General features: G+C 57.4%; 1 protein-coding gene and 1 long non-coding RNA gene across 7 annotated transcripts; one reads left to right on the top strand and one right to left on the bottom strand.

The window, feature by feature from the left end:
- Positions 1-19: 19 nt before the first annotated feature.
- Positions 20-8,690, top strand: LOC116665970. Of its 4 annotated transcripts, none has more exons than XR_004322816.1 (2): positions 20-158; positions 6,941-8,690. It is a non-coding gene; the product is annotated as an uncharacterized LOC116665970 (long non-coding RNA). The 4 variants fall into 4 exon arrangements; XR_004322815.1 differs by having other exon boundaries at positions 136-490; XR_004322814.1 differs by having other exon boundaries at positions 136-905.
- Positions 3,846-12,933, bottom strand: MZF1 (myeloid zinc finger 1). Of its 3 annotated transcripts, none has more exons than XM_032487441.1 (6): positions 12,194-12,933; positions 10,755-11,190; positions 10,152-10,335; positions 9,524-9,594; positions 9,286-9,406; positions 3,846-5,475 (listed from the first exon to the last, which is right to left on the bottom strand). In XM_032487441.1, the coding sequence occupies exons 2-6, from the start codon at positions 11,148-11,150 to the stop codon at positions 4,040-4,042; spliced, it is 2,208 nt and encodes a 735-aa protein (XP_032343332.1). In that variant the 5' UTR covers positions 11,151-11,190; positions 12,194-12,933; the 3' UTR covers positions 3,846-4,039. The 3 variants fall into 3 exon arrangements, with proteins under 3 accessions (XP_032343332.1, XP_032343331.1, XP_032343330.1); XM_032487440.1 differs by having other exon boundaries at positions 10,755-11,289; positions 12,436-12,932; XM_032487439.1 differs by having other exon boundaries at positions 12,436-12,932.
- Between the last annotated feature and the right edge of the window lie 894 nt (positions 12,934-13,827).

Genomic DNA, 13,827 nt, shown 5'->3' with positions numbered 1-13,827 from the left:
CAGAATGAGGCTGGGTGATCGTTGCGGGCCAGAGCCTGGGCAAGGGCAAGGGCGTGGGCCAGAGCCTGGACAAGGCCAGGGGTGTTGCCCAGAGGGTGCGGGGTGCAGCACATCCCATCGCAAACCCAAAGAACCCGCTCGCGGAGACTCTGGTTGAGGTAAACTAACAAATAAAACATGCATTGTACCGGAGAGTGGTAAGCACTGTGGAGGTTTATACGGGCTGACAGTTGGAGGACGGAATGTGGGGCGGCGCCGCTCTCGGCGCGAGTCGTAAGTTCCAGCGGAGGCGTCCTACGACCTTCGCCTTCTGCGCCAACGGTGTGGGCGGGCCAGCCTCCGCTCCAATCAGAGCTCAGCCTGCCTCGCCGGGCTGGAGGAAGCGGTGTCGAGCGGGTCTGCGACTTCTGTCTGTCAGGCGGTTAGCGGCGTTCTGACGGCGGTTCCCGGCTAGGGGCCCGGCTCTGCCCTTCAGCTCAACCCCGTCCGAGTGAGGCTCCTGCCCATGTCCCATCCCGTCACTGGGGCAACGTGCCACCAGGGAAGATCGCCTGGAGCACTGTGGGAGTAGTCCCGGCAGCCCAGCCTGGCCTGCGGTGGGGGCGGGCAGGCGCGTCCTTGGCTTTCTCTTGGCGAACGACCCCGGCCCCATCCTCATCCCGGAGAGTCGTCTCCAACTCTTGGGGTTTTGGTTTGACGTCCATCCCGGCCCCAGCCTCCTCGGAGGCCTTGCGTGGGTACCCTCGGCGTCCTTGGCCCCGTGGACTGAGCCCAGCCGTGTCTGTACAGCTGTCGCCCCTTTTGGCCCTTCCGTTCTCCATCCACCATCCCAGGCGCCCCCTTTAGCCCTCTACTCGTCCTAGCTATACACTCCCTTGAGAGCTGAGTGCTGGAGAGGCGCCGAGGTGAGGATTAATACCCAGAGCTGATATGATTGCAACCATCCCAGGGGGTCTCACGCTTCAGACATGGTTGATCCTGGGACCCACAGAGCCCCTTCAGACTTAATTTCTCTCTTCCTCTATCCCTTCCTCTCCATTCTTCTCACCTGCTCTGCTCTTGCTGCTGCTGCTGTTGATGATTCTTTTTTGTATAGGACGTCTCCACATGAGAGTTGATGACCATTCTGCAGTTTTCAGCCAAAGCCTCCGGTGGTTTCTGTTGCCCAGTCTGATTCATGTGTGCATTCTCGGGCCAGTTGCTGAGGCCCTTTAATTAAGGTCCCATCTAGGGATGTGATATTCACTGCCTGGAAAGGTGACACTGGAGTAACCAAAGCTAGACTTGTGTGATATCTGATCTTGTGGCTTCCCCGCCATCTGGTGGGGAAGACTTGAGCATGCAACAAAGTGCTGGGCAGAGGGGGCCATGGTGTCCAGACCAGGAAGGAGGCAATAGCCTAACTGGGGCAGGATTGGAAGTGGTGCAGCTAAGCTGTATATTCCTTGTCACTCTCATGGCAACCCAAGTGGCAGAGAGGCACAGGTGGCTTGGGTGGCAAGGGTGCCTGTAGCCCCTGGGCCTGCAGCCTCTTAGGAGGCAGCACAGGGTTCAGCATGTGCAAAGGCCTGAGGGAAGCTGGGGCCAGTACCTTGGAGAGACTAGGCAGAACGTGCTGGGCGAGTTGTGAGGGTGGAAGTGCATCTCAGGGTGGTAGAGTAGCCTCTGGGAGTGGGAAGAAAGGGTCTGCTTTGGGAATGAGGGACCAGGAGGTGGCAGGGAGTGGAGGTTGAGTGCTGTGGGCATCCAGGCTGGAGATGGATGGCTGGGATCAGAATGGAGCTCAGGGGTGAAGAGAATTGGATAGATTTGGGAGAGAACAGTATGGGCTCAGGTACAGACAGTCCAGGGACAGGGTGGCTGGGCACTGTTGTAGCTTTCTTGGATGACCAGTGCTTGGGTATTCCTCCCATGGCTCTGGCCAGGTGGGGCCGAGTGGTCATCTGTCCAAGCCCTCAGCGCTGCTCACAGTATGGTAACAGTTGGGTTTTCAACCTGCAGCCACATAACTAGAGTGCAGAGGTGTCCCAGGCCATCTGCAGAAAGGAGCTCTCATGGGCAGCTTTCACATAGCTGTTCATGGTTATTTCTTTTCGGCTGGTCTGGCAGGTAGGTCCATGGACTTCTCACAGCTTCTGGTGTGGGGCCCTGGCTGAATGTCTCCATGTTTTTCATGTTTGTCCTGATTTTTCCTGTGTGGAGTATCATGTTTTTAAGTAGCTCTATCTGCACAGATTTCCCTTCATGTTCTTCACAACATGAAGGTGATCAAAGATGACAGCTTTCTTGTTCTTTTTGTTTGTGATTATAAAAATCACACAATCTTGTAGAAAGTCCACATTACAGGATTTATAAAGTTCTGGCAACATTCCTCCAACCGGAGACCACTAGCTGACTCAGTGTTCATTCATGTGTCTTCCTTGATGCAATACTCCCAGCCTCTCCCCACCTTCCTCTCCCTTCTGATTTTACCTATCCCAGACCAGGTTTCTTAGAATCCCCTTTGTGGTCAGAGAGAAGAGTGAGTGCTGTCAAAGGGCCCAGGGGACCTCCGGCCCTCCCCTGCCCTGGATTGTGCCACACAGGCGTGCCCCTGCAGGAGGAAGTGCTGGCTTTGCCAGAGACAGTGGAGGCCAGAGTGGCTCTGGTCCTGGATGGGACTAGGCCAGCAGGGAGGTGGAGAGAGGAAAGGAGTAGGGAGGGGAGGAAGGGGAGGAAGGGGGCTGAGGCAGGGAGCATACCTTCCCTAGCATGATGGGTGGAAGCCCCTGACTCAGGCTGGCTTGTCTTTCCCTGATCCAGGGCCAGTCTTGTGGAGGTCAAGGTGACTTACAGTGGCCAGGGAAGGTCCAGCTGCACTTCTGGAAGAAGCTTGGACACACAGGCCTGGAAAGGCTGTTCCTGGAACTGTCTAGGACAAGGGCAGCCTGACATCTGCCTAAAGTGGGGTTTAAGTCCCAAGCCAGACCCTGCTGCATGAAGACCCCCTCTTTGGAACTGCTTCTTACCCCTTGTCTCTGGCACTAACAGCACCCACTGGTTGGGTGGGGGGCTGTGTCAAGAGCCTGAGCAATGGGATGGAAGAGGAAGATAGGGCAAAAGAAGCAATGGCATAGGAAAAGGCTGGAGGATTCTAGAGATACCTGCCCTCGAGTCTGCAGGATAGTGAACATGCACTGGCAGCGTCTGTCGGTTTTTATGTAAGCTGCTGCCAGCTGTTTCCTGACTTGCTATGGAATGTACTCCTGATGAAGACCTCCCAGTGTGCGGGGCCAGGGAGGGGCGAGAACGGCCCACAATGGGAACGATCACTAGAGGGCTGTGGAACTGGCCCTGAGCCTGCAGCCAATTTTGGTTCACAGACTGGATGCCGTCCCATCCTAAGCTCCCCCCACCCCCATCACCTGCGGGTAGTAAACATGTGGGAATGGGGGAAAGCCCCACAAGAATATGAATTCCCAGATACAACCTTGAAGCTTTTACACCTAAGAAATGCCTTCCTAGGTTTAAAATTTCATGAACACATCCTCAGGCTGGCTCCAGCCTGCTGGGCACCAGTTTGATAATTCTGCTGTGCCTGATGACCGCCAGCTGGGGAAAGCTGTGCCAGCCCAGGTCCTCCCCTGGCAGTCGCCTTGGCCAGCGGAGATATGGGTCAAAAGCAACATGGACAAACAGCACAGGAGTCCCTGTGCAAGGGTGGCACCCCAAGACCTGGGCAGGCGCTGCCCGAGGGGCCACCACTGCAGGGGGCCATGGCTGTTACTGGAACTGTGTGGTTGCAGAGGAAGTGGTGGATGGGTGAGGTAGGCAGAAAGGAAACCACGCGGACAGGGAGGCACCGACTGGGTGAAGATCCAGACGCAGATTCTGCGTGCTGTTTATTGAGCACCTACTGGTCGCCAGGCCCTAAGAGGATGGGCTGGTACCCATGCCATCGCAGGCCTCACAACAAACCTGTGAGGTAGGTATTCTGCACCCAGGCTCCTGCACAGAGGACCAAGGTGAAGGCAGAGAGTGGGTGCAGCCGGCACTGGCTTTACTCCGCGCTGTGGACACGCTGGTGCTGGATGAGCTTGGTGCTCTGGTGGAAGCGGCGGCCACAGTCCTGGCAAGCGAAGGGCTTCTCGCGCCTGTGGGTGCGCAGGTGCTGTGTAAGCGTGGGCCTCTGGCGGAAGGCCTTGCCGCACTCAGGGCAGGCGTAGGGCCGCTCGCCCGTGTGGATGCGCCGGTGTTGTGTGAGATTGGCGTGCTGCCGGAAGCTCTGGCCACACTCCGGGCAGGCGAAGGGCCGCTCGCCCGTATGGATGCGCTGGTGCTCGGTGAGCCTGGAGACCTGCGTGAAGCCTAGGCCGCACTCGTTGCAGTGGTAGGGCTTCTCGCCTGTGTGCGTCCTCTGGTGGCGGGTGAGCTTCAGACGCTGGCTGAAGCGCTGGCCGCACTCCGGGCAGGCGAAGGGCTTCTCGCCTGTGTGGACGCGCAGGTGCTGCGTGAGCGTGGGCCGCTGGCGGAAGGCCTTGCCGCATTCGGCGCAGGTGAAGGGCCGCTCGCCTGTGTGGATGCGCCGGTGCTGCGTGAGGTTGGAGCGCTGCCGGAAGCTCTGGCCGCACTCTGCACAGGCGAAGGGGCGCTCGCTGCTGTGTACGCGCCGGTGCTGCAGCAGCACTGAACGGCGGCCGAAGCGCTCGCCGCACTCCACGCAGCCGAAGGACTTGTTGCCAGTGTGCACCGCCTGGTGCTCCAGCAGCACGGCACGCCGAGCGAAGCTCTCACGGCACTCGCTGCACGGGAAGGGGCCTGGGGGCTCAGGTGCGCCTGGAGGCGCGGGAGGTGTCGCGCCGGGGCCTGGGGGGTCGCCGTGGATGCGTTGGTGCTGCAGCAGGTTGGAGCGCTGCCGGAAGCTCTGGCCGCACTCGGAGCAGTGGAAGGGCTGCTCGCCCGTGTGCACGCGCCGGTGCTCCTCCAGGCGCGCGCTGCGAACGAAGCCCTGGCCGCAGTCGCCACACACGAACGGCCGCTCCTCGGTGTGAGTAAGCTGGTGGCGCAGCAAGTGCGAGCTCCGGCTGAAGCTGCGGCCGCACTCGCCGCACACGAACGGCCGCTCTCCCGTGTGTATCTTCTGGTGCCTCAGCAGGTTGCTGCGTTGGCTGAACACCTTCCCGCACACGTCGCAACGGCCACCTCGCACGGCTCCACCGCCTGTGCTGGGGCGACCCCGACCCCGGCTCCGGCCCCTGGGGGCGCGCCAGCGAGCAGTGGCCAGCCCCGGGCCCACGCCCTGGCAGGCGTCATTGGTGAGGCCCTGCTCAGCTACTGGGCCGCTAGGGAGCACAAGCGCTTGTGAGAAGCCACCTTCGCGGGAGGGCGATTCGAGTCGGCCCCTGAGGCTGGCTACGCCGAGGTCCCAGGGGATGTGGAGGTGGGGGCTCACAGTGCCCGGGCCAACAGAAACACTGTCCATCTGGAGTGTAAATCCTGCATTGCACAAGGAGACCCCTCACTCATGATGGAACCCACTTGTCCCCGGACCCACTCCAGCCCTGGGGAAAGGGTATCAAGTAGAGCAACCTGAATCTGACCAAGGAGGCGGGACAGACGTGGTGCTGCTGGGGCGGGGATTCTATCCAGGCAGGCTTTCCTAAGGAGGTGACAACTAGACAGAACCTTGCCGGAGGTGGAAGACTGAAAAGCTGGGGACGACCTCTGTAGATCTGACTTGGGTTTGCAAAACTGCCTTTCTGGAAGGGCAAAAGTGGGGCAGGTGGCCACTGCACTGTCTAGGTGGTGATGGTTGCCACAAATGCAGAGGAGTGGGTTGGTCTGAGGGAGGCTGAAAAAGTGGAGCCAACAGGAAGGGAATGAGGGACGGGAGGGAGGCAGGGGATACAGGCGCCAGGACTTTTGCCTGTGGTGCCTTGCCTGAGATGCCCACGGGGCGTCTGAGGGACCGACACCATGTGCAGGCTGTGTGGCACAGAATTTAGGGGCCCAGTCTTCAGAGAAATGTGAACGTGGGTGCCATGGCATGTACATGGCACATGGAGCCCTGGGCCTGCCTGTGATCAAAGAGGGGTGGGTGTCTGGAGGAAAGGAGCAGGTCTCAGCCATGCTGTAAGCAGGCCATCATCCGAGGCTGGGTGAGGGAGGAGGTGCGGGCGGAGGCAACAGACAAGGAGGAAGCCCCGAAGAAGTTAAACCAGGGAGACTGAGATAGCAGCAAGGGCTTCCGTAGGTGACAGAAAACGCGTATGCTGTCAAAGAAAACTCAGACAAATTATACTGCATCAGAGGCAATCATTTGTGCTCAGCAAAAACAACCTTGGAGTCAAAAAATGAATGACAAACTGAGAAACTCTCCAGAGGCAAAGGGCCAGTTAACAAAAGTAAACGGCGCCCACCAATCAACAAGAAAAACCAACGACCTGACAAAGGACAGGAAGAGGAAATGTAACTGAGGCTTAAATCCCTTAAAATACGCCCAGTCCCCTCCTAATAAGAAAACCGCGTCTTAGAGCCGTACTCCAGGAACCTAGGCATCTGTGTGCATTGCTGGTGAGCATAAACAGAAGCCAGGGTGGCAAAATACATCAAAATGACAAATTTCCCACAATCTGATCCAGCAATTTCACTTCTAGGTACTTCTCTGACAGTTGTGTTTCCCCCGTGGGAAATGACCTGTGTAGGTGGTTTCTCGGTTCTCACTGAAAAATGACCCAAAGGAATGTCAGTAGGAGTCTGGGCGGATAAACAGGGGTGCCCCTAGTGACCATACCCAGGCTCTACGCCGCTGTCCAGAGAGGGCGCTGGCTGCCATGTGTTGAGGTGGGAAGATGCCCGGAAAATGTCAGGTGTGGAACAGGTGAAGATTAAGTATGGATTTATGTTTTAAAGACCGGAAACGAGTATACGTCTGAATTTGTGTTTGTTTTTCTATACACAGAACCCTTCTGGAAGGACACACCGAAAACTGGTGATGCGAGCTGTTGGGAAGCAGGACTGTGTGACACCAGCAGGGGAGGGGCATTCCACTGTGTACTCCCTTGTGCCTTTTAAATTTCCTAACATGTAGATGTATGAGCTATTCAAAATGTTCTCATGATTGGGTGGGAGGGTACAGCTTAGAGGCAGAGTAAGTGTTTAGCATGCACGAGGTCCTGGGTTCAATCCCCAGTACCTCCATTAAATTAATAAAGTTGATTACCACCCCTTCCCCTAAAAAAAGGCCTGAAAAAACATTCTCAATGAAAACACTGGGTGCACAGAGGACGCTGAGTTGAGGGCAAGGGGAGACGCCTACAGACCTGATGGTCCAAGGGATGAATCTACATCCCTGAGACAAGGACCTTATGAGAAAGGAACGAGCTCAGACCCTAACTAATAATTAACAAGACACACAGCACGTGGGGAATTCTGGGTAACAATGGTATCTATTTGAATTTGTTTCATCCTGAAACAACATTAAAAACCACAATAAAGGTTTTGTTTTGTGTTTCTTCAAGGCATAAAGTCCACAAAGATGAAGAGAAGAGGAAACAAACAAAACCCCGACATTTTCTGCTCAGGAAAGCAAGTGGGAAATGGTAACTGTGGAGCAGACTGGAGAAGGTGAATATGAGCTAGCAGTGGAGAAAACTGACAAAAATCAACTTGTTTTACCCCAGAGGCTGGACAAGCTTAGGAGCTGAAGGTACCAGGTCCCTCGGGCCATGCAGGTGAAGCGGCAGGGTCCCTGCACAGAGCTGCCCTGGACTACGTCTGCACAGAATTCTGAGAAGGCTGTGGGCCCTGCTGCAACCCTGATCCTGGAGCCCTTCTCCCATCCTGGCAAAAGGCTGGGTTGAGGGTGGGAAGCTGCACTGAGGAAGTCGTGGGAGTAAGGGAGGTCACACTGGGTGCTGAGATGCCAGCCTCTCTCCTGGGATGCTGAAAAGAGGCTCGAAGTGCCTTCTGGGAACACTCAGAGGAAGGAACTGAAGATAATCCCAGCAAGGCTGACTCAAGGCAGCCCAGCCAGACTGCCCAATGAATCCTCCAGTAGCATCCACTCATGCACCCCCACCCTCTCATGTCCCCTAAGAGGTAGGTCTCCCCCATGTCCCTCCCTGCCCTGGTTAGTTGTCCTGGCCACTATGGCCCTCCTCCACCTGCTCAGAGCTGCCAAATTTGTGGTCCCCTGTCTTACACATAAGCAGACAACTTGGAGGAGTCAGAGACCATACTGGGAGAAGAAAGCTTAAAAAACAAGTTATTGTCATCCTCAGAAAAATAAGGAAAGACATTATAGCTATAAGTAACAACAGAAGGTCGTTATAAAAATGAACATTCAGGGAATAAAAACACTCCTGGAAAGGAAAACTATCATAGTAGGTAAGAAAATCTCAAATGAATGTCTGGAAGATGTAACTGAAGAAATTTTCTGGAAAACAGAGCAGAAAGAAAGGGATGGGGTATCACAACAAAGAGAACATTTGAAGACCTGTCCAAGAGGCCAATAACCAAGTAACAGGCATTCCAGAAATAAGAGAATGAAACAACAGAGGAGAAGGAAATCAAAGAAACAATTCAAGCCCATTTCCCACAACTGAAAAATGGAATTTCAGACTGAAAGGGCTCACCAACAGTGGTGATAAAAAAAGGTTTGAGACTGAGTTAATAATAAAAAAAAAATGCTTCATCCAGCCAAAATTCAATGCAACGTGGAGCATTAGACAAATTGTTCCTGCTACGTAACATATCTGAGAACAACCTCGTGCACCAAAGTTGACAGGAAGCTCTGGCAGGACAAGGGAGGGAACCAAGAAAGGAGGGTCCAGGGAACAGAGGAAGGGGAGGCTGTCTGGGTGACAGCAGATGGGGTGGTGTGGGAGGTGGATCACAGAGGGTCCCGGACAAAGCCTGACCCCTACGCTGTGTCAGGGTCCCTCTGCCTGCCCACCCTGTTCACTAACCTGCTGTTCTTGCCAGACCCCAACCCATCTACCCTGGCACCCATCAGTTGGATACCAGCCTGGAATCCGGGGGCCACCCAAGACAGCAGCACTGGGAGAGGATGGGGGCTTGGGGAACACAAGTCCTGCTCTCAGAGTTTTCACTGGTGGGAGCAGCAGCTGGAGGGGGCATGAGGTGAGTGGAGGGCTTGGCTTTTGAGGGCAGAAGATGCTAAAACAGGTTGAATGGGGCAGGGGATACCCAGGGGATAGAGGAGCTCACAGGCCACTTGAACAGGGCCAGGAGTGGGATGGACAGATGTGCTGCTGCCCATGCAGAGGGCCCTGTGTTACTCACCTGGGGAGAAGATGCTCCCAGCTTCCTCCTGCCACAGGGCCCCAGGGTGCTCCCTCCACAGGGGGCCCTCAGGCCCAGTCTCACTATGGGGAGAGGCCGGGTCCAGCGACATCCCACAGCCCTGCAACCACAGTGGTCACTGCACGTCTGTCTGGCTAGGCCCAGGGAGGAGCCTACCCAACCTCCACCCACTGAGGCTCCCAGCGCAGGGATGGGGCGTGGCTTGTGCTGGGCTCACCTGGGCCTCCTCAGGTAGGAGCGTGGAAGTGGCCTCCTGGGGGTTGGCTAGAGGCCCAGAATCCAGAAGCTCTGGAGAGGAAGGGTGGGGGGTCAGGTGGCCCAAGGGTGTCCCCTGCCCTGCTGCCCTCCTCAGTGGTGTGCCAAGTGCTGGGGTCCAGGTGGGGTGAGACCTGGGTGTAGACATGGGGCCAGGCACGGCAGGGAGGCTCTAAGGGCTGACACGGGAATGGCGGAGACTGTGGGTGGTCATGTCTGGCACCTGCCTGGGAGGCACACGAGAGAGGGACAGGCCCCTAGCACTTTGGGTCCTCCCCCAGCTGTGCCCACCCATACTCCAGCCTGCTGTCTGCTCCCCAGCAACTAGCTAATGTCCCCGGGGAGTGAACCCCACATGCCTCCCACATACAGAAACCCCAACAGCCAGCTCCGTGTCAACAGAGGACATGGAAGGATAGTCAGGCTTGGTGTGCAAGGGATAATGGTGTCCACTGGATGGGAGGGATGTAGGGTCCACTGATGCATGGGAACAGTTCCATCTGGCAGGTGACCGGCCCAGTGGGCTTCAGCCAAGATCCCCTGGTCCATCCACTAAGGCCCTGGGCCATGCCCACCTTGCCTGTCCTTACCTGGGTCCTCTGTAACCTCAGGCTCCTCTTTCATCCGAAGGCCCAGTGGCGACTCCTGTGTGGCCCCAGGGGGCATCTCAAGACCAGGTTCCGGAGTCTGAGGCTTGGTTTGATGGAGAGGCTGGAAGTCGGAGGGCTCCATCTTCTCTGATAGCACCTCCTGGCCCTGCACCTGGACTGTGACCTGGGGAGATGCCCCACCACCATCAGGAGCTCATGCAGAGATTTGGGCTGTATGCAAGCGTGGGGTCCATGGGCATACAGTCGATCTCGGGTCCCCAGGGGTGCTGACTCACTGGGTCTTCCAAGGACCCACGTCCACCAGGGACTGAGCCAGGAGTTGAAGGGGCCACCTATAGTTGCTCTCCTGCTGCCGACAACCAAGGCTGCCTGGTGCCCTCCTTCCCTCCTCACCCTGCTTCCCATGTCTGTGACTCCAGGTGATGTAGCAGTGGGCCAGTGATGCTGGCCTTGGAACCCTGTCTACCCTGACTGCTATGGTGAGCCCTTCCAAACCACAAGGGACCAATGTCTGGCTGGGTTCAGCACCCCCCAGCACAAGGCAGAGATGGATTCTGTTTCAGCTCAGGACCACTGACTCACCCATCTCCGGGGCCCTCCTGGCTCCCGGCGCAGCCCCTCGACCAGGGCAGCAGCCTCTTCAGGACTGCTTGGCCGCTGTCCCCGCACGCGGGCCTGGATCTCAGGCGGCAGCGCGCCCAGGAACTGCTCCAGCACCAGCAGCTCCAGCATCTGCTCCTTGGAGTGCACCTCGGGCCGCAGCCACTGGTGGCACAGCTCCCGTAGCCGGGCCAGGGCCTCTCTGGGACCCACTGCCTCCTCATAGTGGAAGTGCCGGAAACGCAGTCGAGCGGCCTCGGGGCCAGGATCCCACGGGGCGCCTTCACCCTCCTCCTCAGAGTCCTCCAGCTTCACCATGACAGGCCCCTCATCTTCTGGGGGTGTGTGGCCTGGGGAGCCCAGTGCTGCGGGCCTCATTGGAAAGACCAGGCCGGGGCTCTGAGGCTAGTGTCCACCCCTGGGGGAGGAATGGGATGAGGCTGCCGCGATGAGGACAGACAGTGGTGGCAGTGCTTATTGAGTGCCTATTGTATGCTGTGCTGTTCAGTCCTGAGACCTGCCCCGAGTGGAAGGCGGGTGAGGAAACTGAGGCACAGAGAGGGGGTCACACCAAGGACCTGTGGGACTGAGAAGCCCTTCAGGAGCCACCTGTGTCCCTGGCCTCTTTAGCTGGGCCTCTGCAGAGTCTCTGGTAGCCCCTGCTTCTTAGGCCCAGAAGACACCTCCTCTCTCCCCTAAATCCCACCTTTCTTCTACATGCACCACCTAATCCTGCCCTGCACCCTCTCCCTAACAGGTGAATGACACCTACACCACCACTACCGCTGCTGCCCCCGACGCCAGTCCAGCACTGCACCACCCAGCCTCTCACCAAGTCTCCTACCCTTCTGCTCCCAGCTCGGTTCCACAGGGCAGCCTCCCTCTACCTGCCCCACCCCACACCTGTGCAACGTCACCTGTGTGGCCCAGCCCCTAGACAGCATCCTCCCCCCATTCAGTCCCATTCTCTGAGCCCAACTTATCACAACATGCAATGCCCCATTATCTCCTCCATCTCCTGACTTAGGTGGAGCTAATAGGTAATGGGGGAGTTCCCAGGGGGAGGTACAAAGACCCCAAGAGACCACTGGACCCGGAGCCTGCAAGCAAAGTCACAGATTCTGATTCAGCCTATTGGCCATTTAACCTTGGCATGTCGCCAAGAGCCTCCGTGAATCACTATTTCTTCATCTGCAAAAGTAGGCAAGCCCTGCCCCCACCCTACTCCTGCAGCAGGAGGTAAGGTGCGAGCTTTGTGAAGAAGTCTGTTTATTAAGGGGGTGCATTCGACTTCGAGGGCCGCCTGATCCCGTGAGTCTAACCTTCGCTCCTCAAGGTTTCAAGTCAACTTGAAACCCTGGGAGAAAGTTGGGCCTCCCGTAAGCCGGCCAGCCCTGTGAGGTTTCCTAAACTACATTTACCAGAAGTCTTGGCAGGCACCTTCTGCTTTAGGGAACCGGGCAGGTCCGGGTGCCGCCATGGCAACGGGGGCGGGGCTGCCAGACTGTCGCCGTGGCAACGCGCAGTAATTGACGAGCCTCGCGCGACAGCGCTGGGCCGGTCCACGGGGAGAGCCCAGGCCCCTGCCCCGCGCTCCCGGCCCCACTGGGCCGCCGCCCCGGTCCCGCCCGAACGTTCCCGGTTGACGGGCCCCCGCCCTCACCTCCGCGCTCAGCGGGCCGGTCCGCGCTTCTGAGCATGCGCACTCGCCGATTCCCCCTCCCTGGCCGGACTAAGTCTCCCAGAATGCTCCACGCACCAGCCTGAGCGCCGCCTTGCCCTCCCCCCAAACTCCGCTGCTTCCCGGGGCAGTGTCGTTCGCAACGCTCAGGTCACACTCCGGGCCGCGTCTTCCCGCGCTCCCTTCCTCACGTCCAGGCGTCCAGGCGTCCAGGCGCCCGTCGACGCGCGCTAGCTTCTCAGGGGGCAATGGGCGGCAGCACCCTCTCCCTAACCGCGCATGTCCCCCATCACGTCTCCCTCAATTCTCTACGGGGCTTTCGAGGATTAGCAGGACTCTGCACCAATCACTGCCCTCGTCACGACACCGTCAGCCCCCCCCATCTCCATGGCAACCGCCTGCGGAGCCTGGGCCACCTCGTCTACCGCCCTCGGGACAGCAGGAGAGCCTCGCCCCCTTTTGCCCTGATAGAGGGGCTCGGCCCAGTCCTTTCCGGGGGGTGTGGTCGGTCCCCCTTCCGCGCTTGCGCGGGGCGGCGACGCTCCTTTGTGCTCGCGAGCGGTAGGCGGGCCCAGACATCTCCATGGTTACCGGTGGGCCGAGCCGTTGGTTTCCAGAGCAACCCTGGGTACCCACTAGTGTCTGAAAGAGGATGGGAACGGTGGGTTGAGGGCAGAGATGCCGAGCGAGAGGCAGTGAGGAGAGACAGACGCAGAGACTCGGGGGTAGGGGGTGCTGCGAGGAGAGACAGTAAACGTAAGTGAACAGACATAGCGACGGAGACACGGGCAGGACAGAAAGACATCGGAGAGGGATTCTACTCTCAGAGAGCTAGACAGTGATGAGAAGACAGAGGGTCAGAGTCAGGTCTGGGCAGACGTGTGGCAGAACAGTTAGCAAGACGGAGAGATATCAGGGCGGGATGGAGAGGAAAGGAGAGACAAAGAGGGAGAATAGATTTACAGCGACAAGATGTGAAGATCGAGATTCAAGGGACAGACAAGGATCAGGAGTACATAAGCAAGAGGAAGAAAGGGACAGAAATTAGAGTCACAGTAAAATGGATCGAGAGTTTTCAAAGGCTCAGAGAAGGGTGATAGACAGCAAGAAGAGAGACAGATAGAGCTGGAGGGACACTTGAGGAAAACTTGTCCAAAACTTGCCAATAAGACAAAAAAGATGACTGGAAGACTTCTATGAGTTCCCTAGCACGTCCTCTACCAAGCCTTTTTCAGGTCATCTGATTCCCTAAGCGAAGCAACTCTTTTTCACTTAACTGCTTTTGATCAGAGTCCAGATACTGTGACGTTGGATGCTAACTTGTAAAAGGCTGATAGGTTGTAAGTGCTTTCTGTCCAGTAGAAAAATGTACCC

Source organism: Camelus ferus, chromosome 9, assembly GCF_009834535.1.
Source record: "Camelus ferus isolate YT-003-E chromosome 9, BCGSAC_Cfer_1.0, whole genome shotgun sequence".
Lineage (NCBI taxonomy): Eukaryota > Metazoa > Chordata > Mammalia > Artiodactyla > Camelidae > Camelus > Camelus ferus.
The sequence above is the reverse complement of the archived record's forward strand: the minus strand, read 5'-3'. Positions and strand labels throughout refer to the sequence as shown.

What these genes read in the sequence shown, in the direction of transcription:
- MZF1 (XM_032487441.1), bottom strand. Translation starts at nt 11,150, where the DNA reads ATGAGGCCCGCAGCACTGGGCTCCCCAGGCCACACACCCCCAGAAGAT. An exon ending in TGAGGTTACAGAGGACCCAG is followed by an intron (nt 9,595 to 10,151) that starts GTAAGGACAGGC and finishes CTTCCTCTCCAG; the next exon opens with AGCTTCTGGATTCTGGGCCT. An exon ending in TCCTACCTGAGGAGGCCCAG is followed by an intron (nt 9,407 to 9,523) that starts GTGAGCCCAGCA and finishes CTGTGGTTGCAG; the next exon opens with GGCTGTGGGATGTCGCTGGA.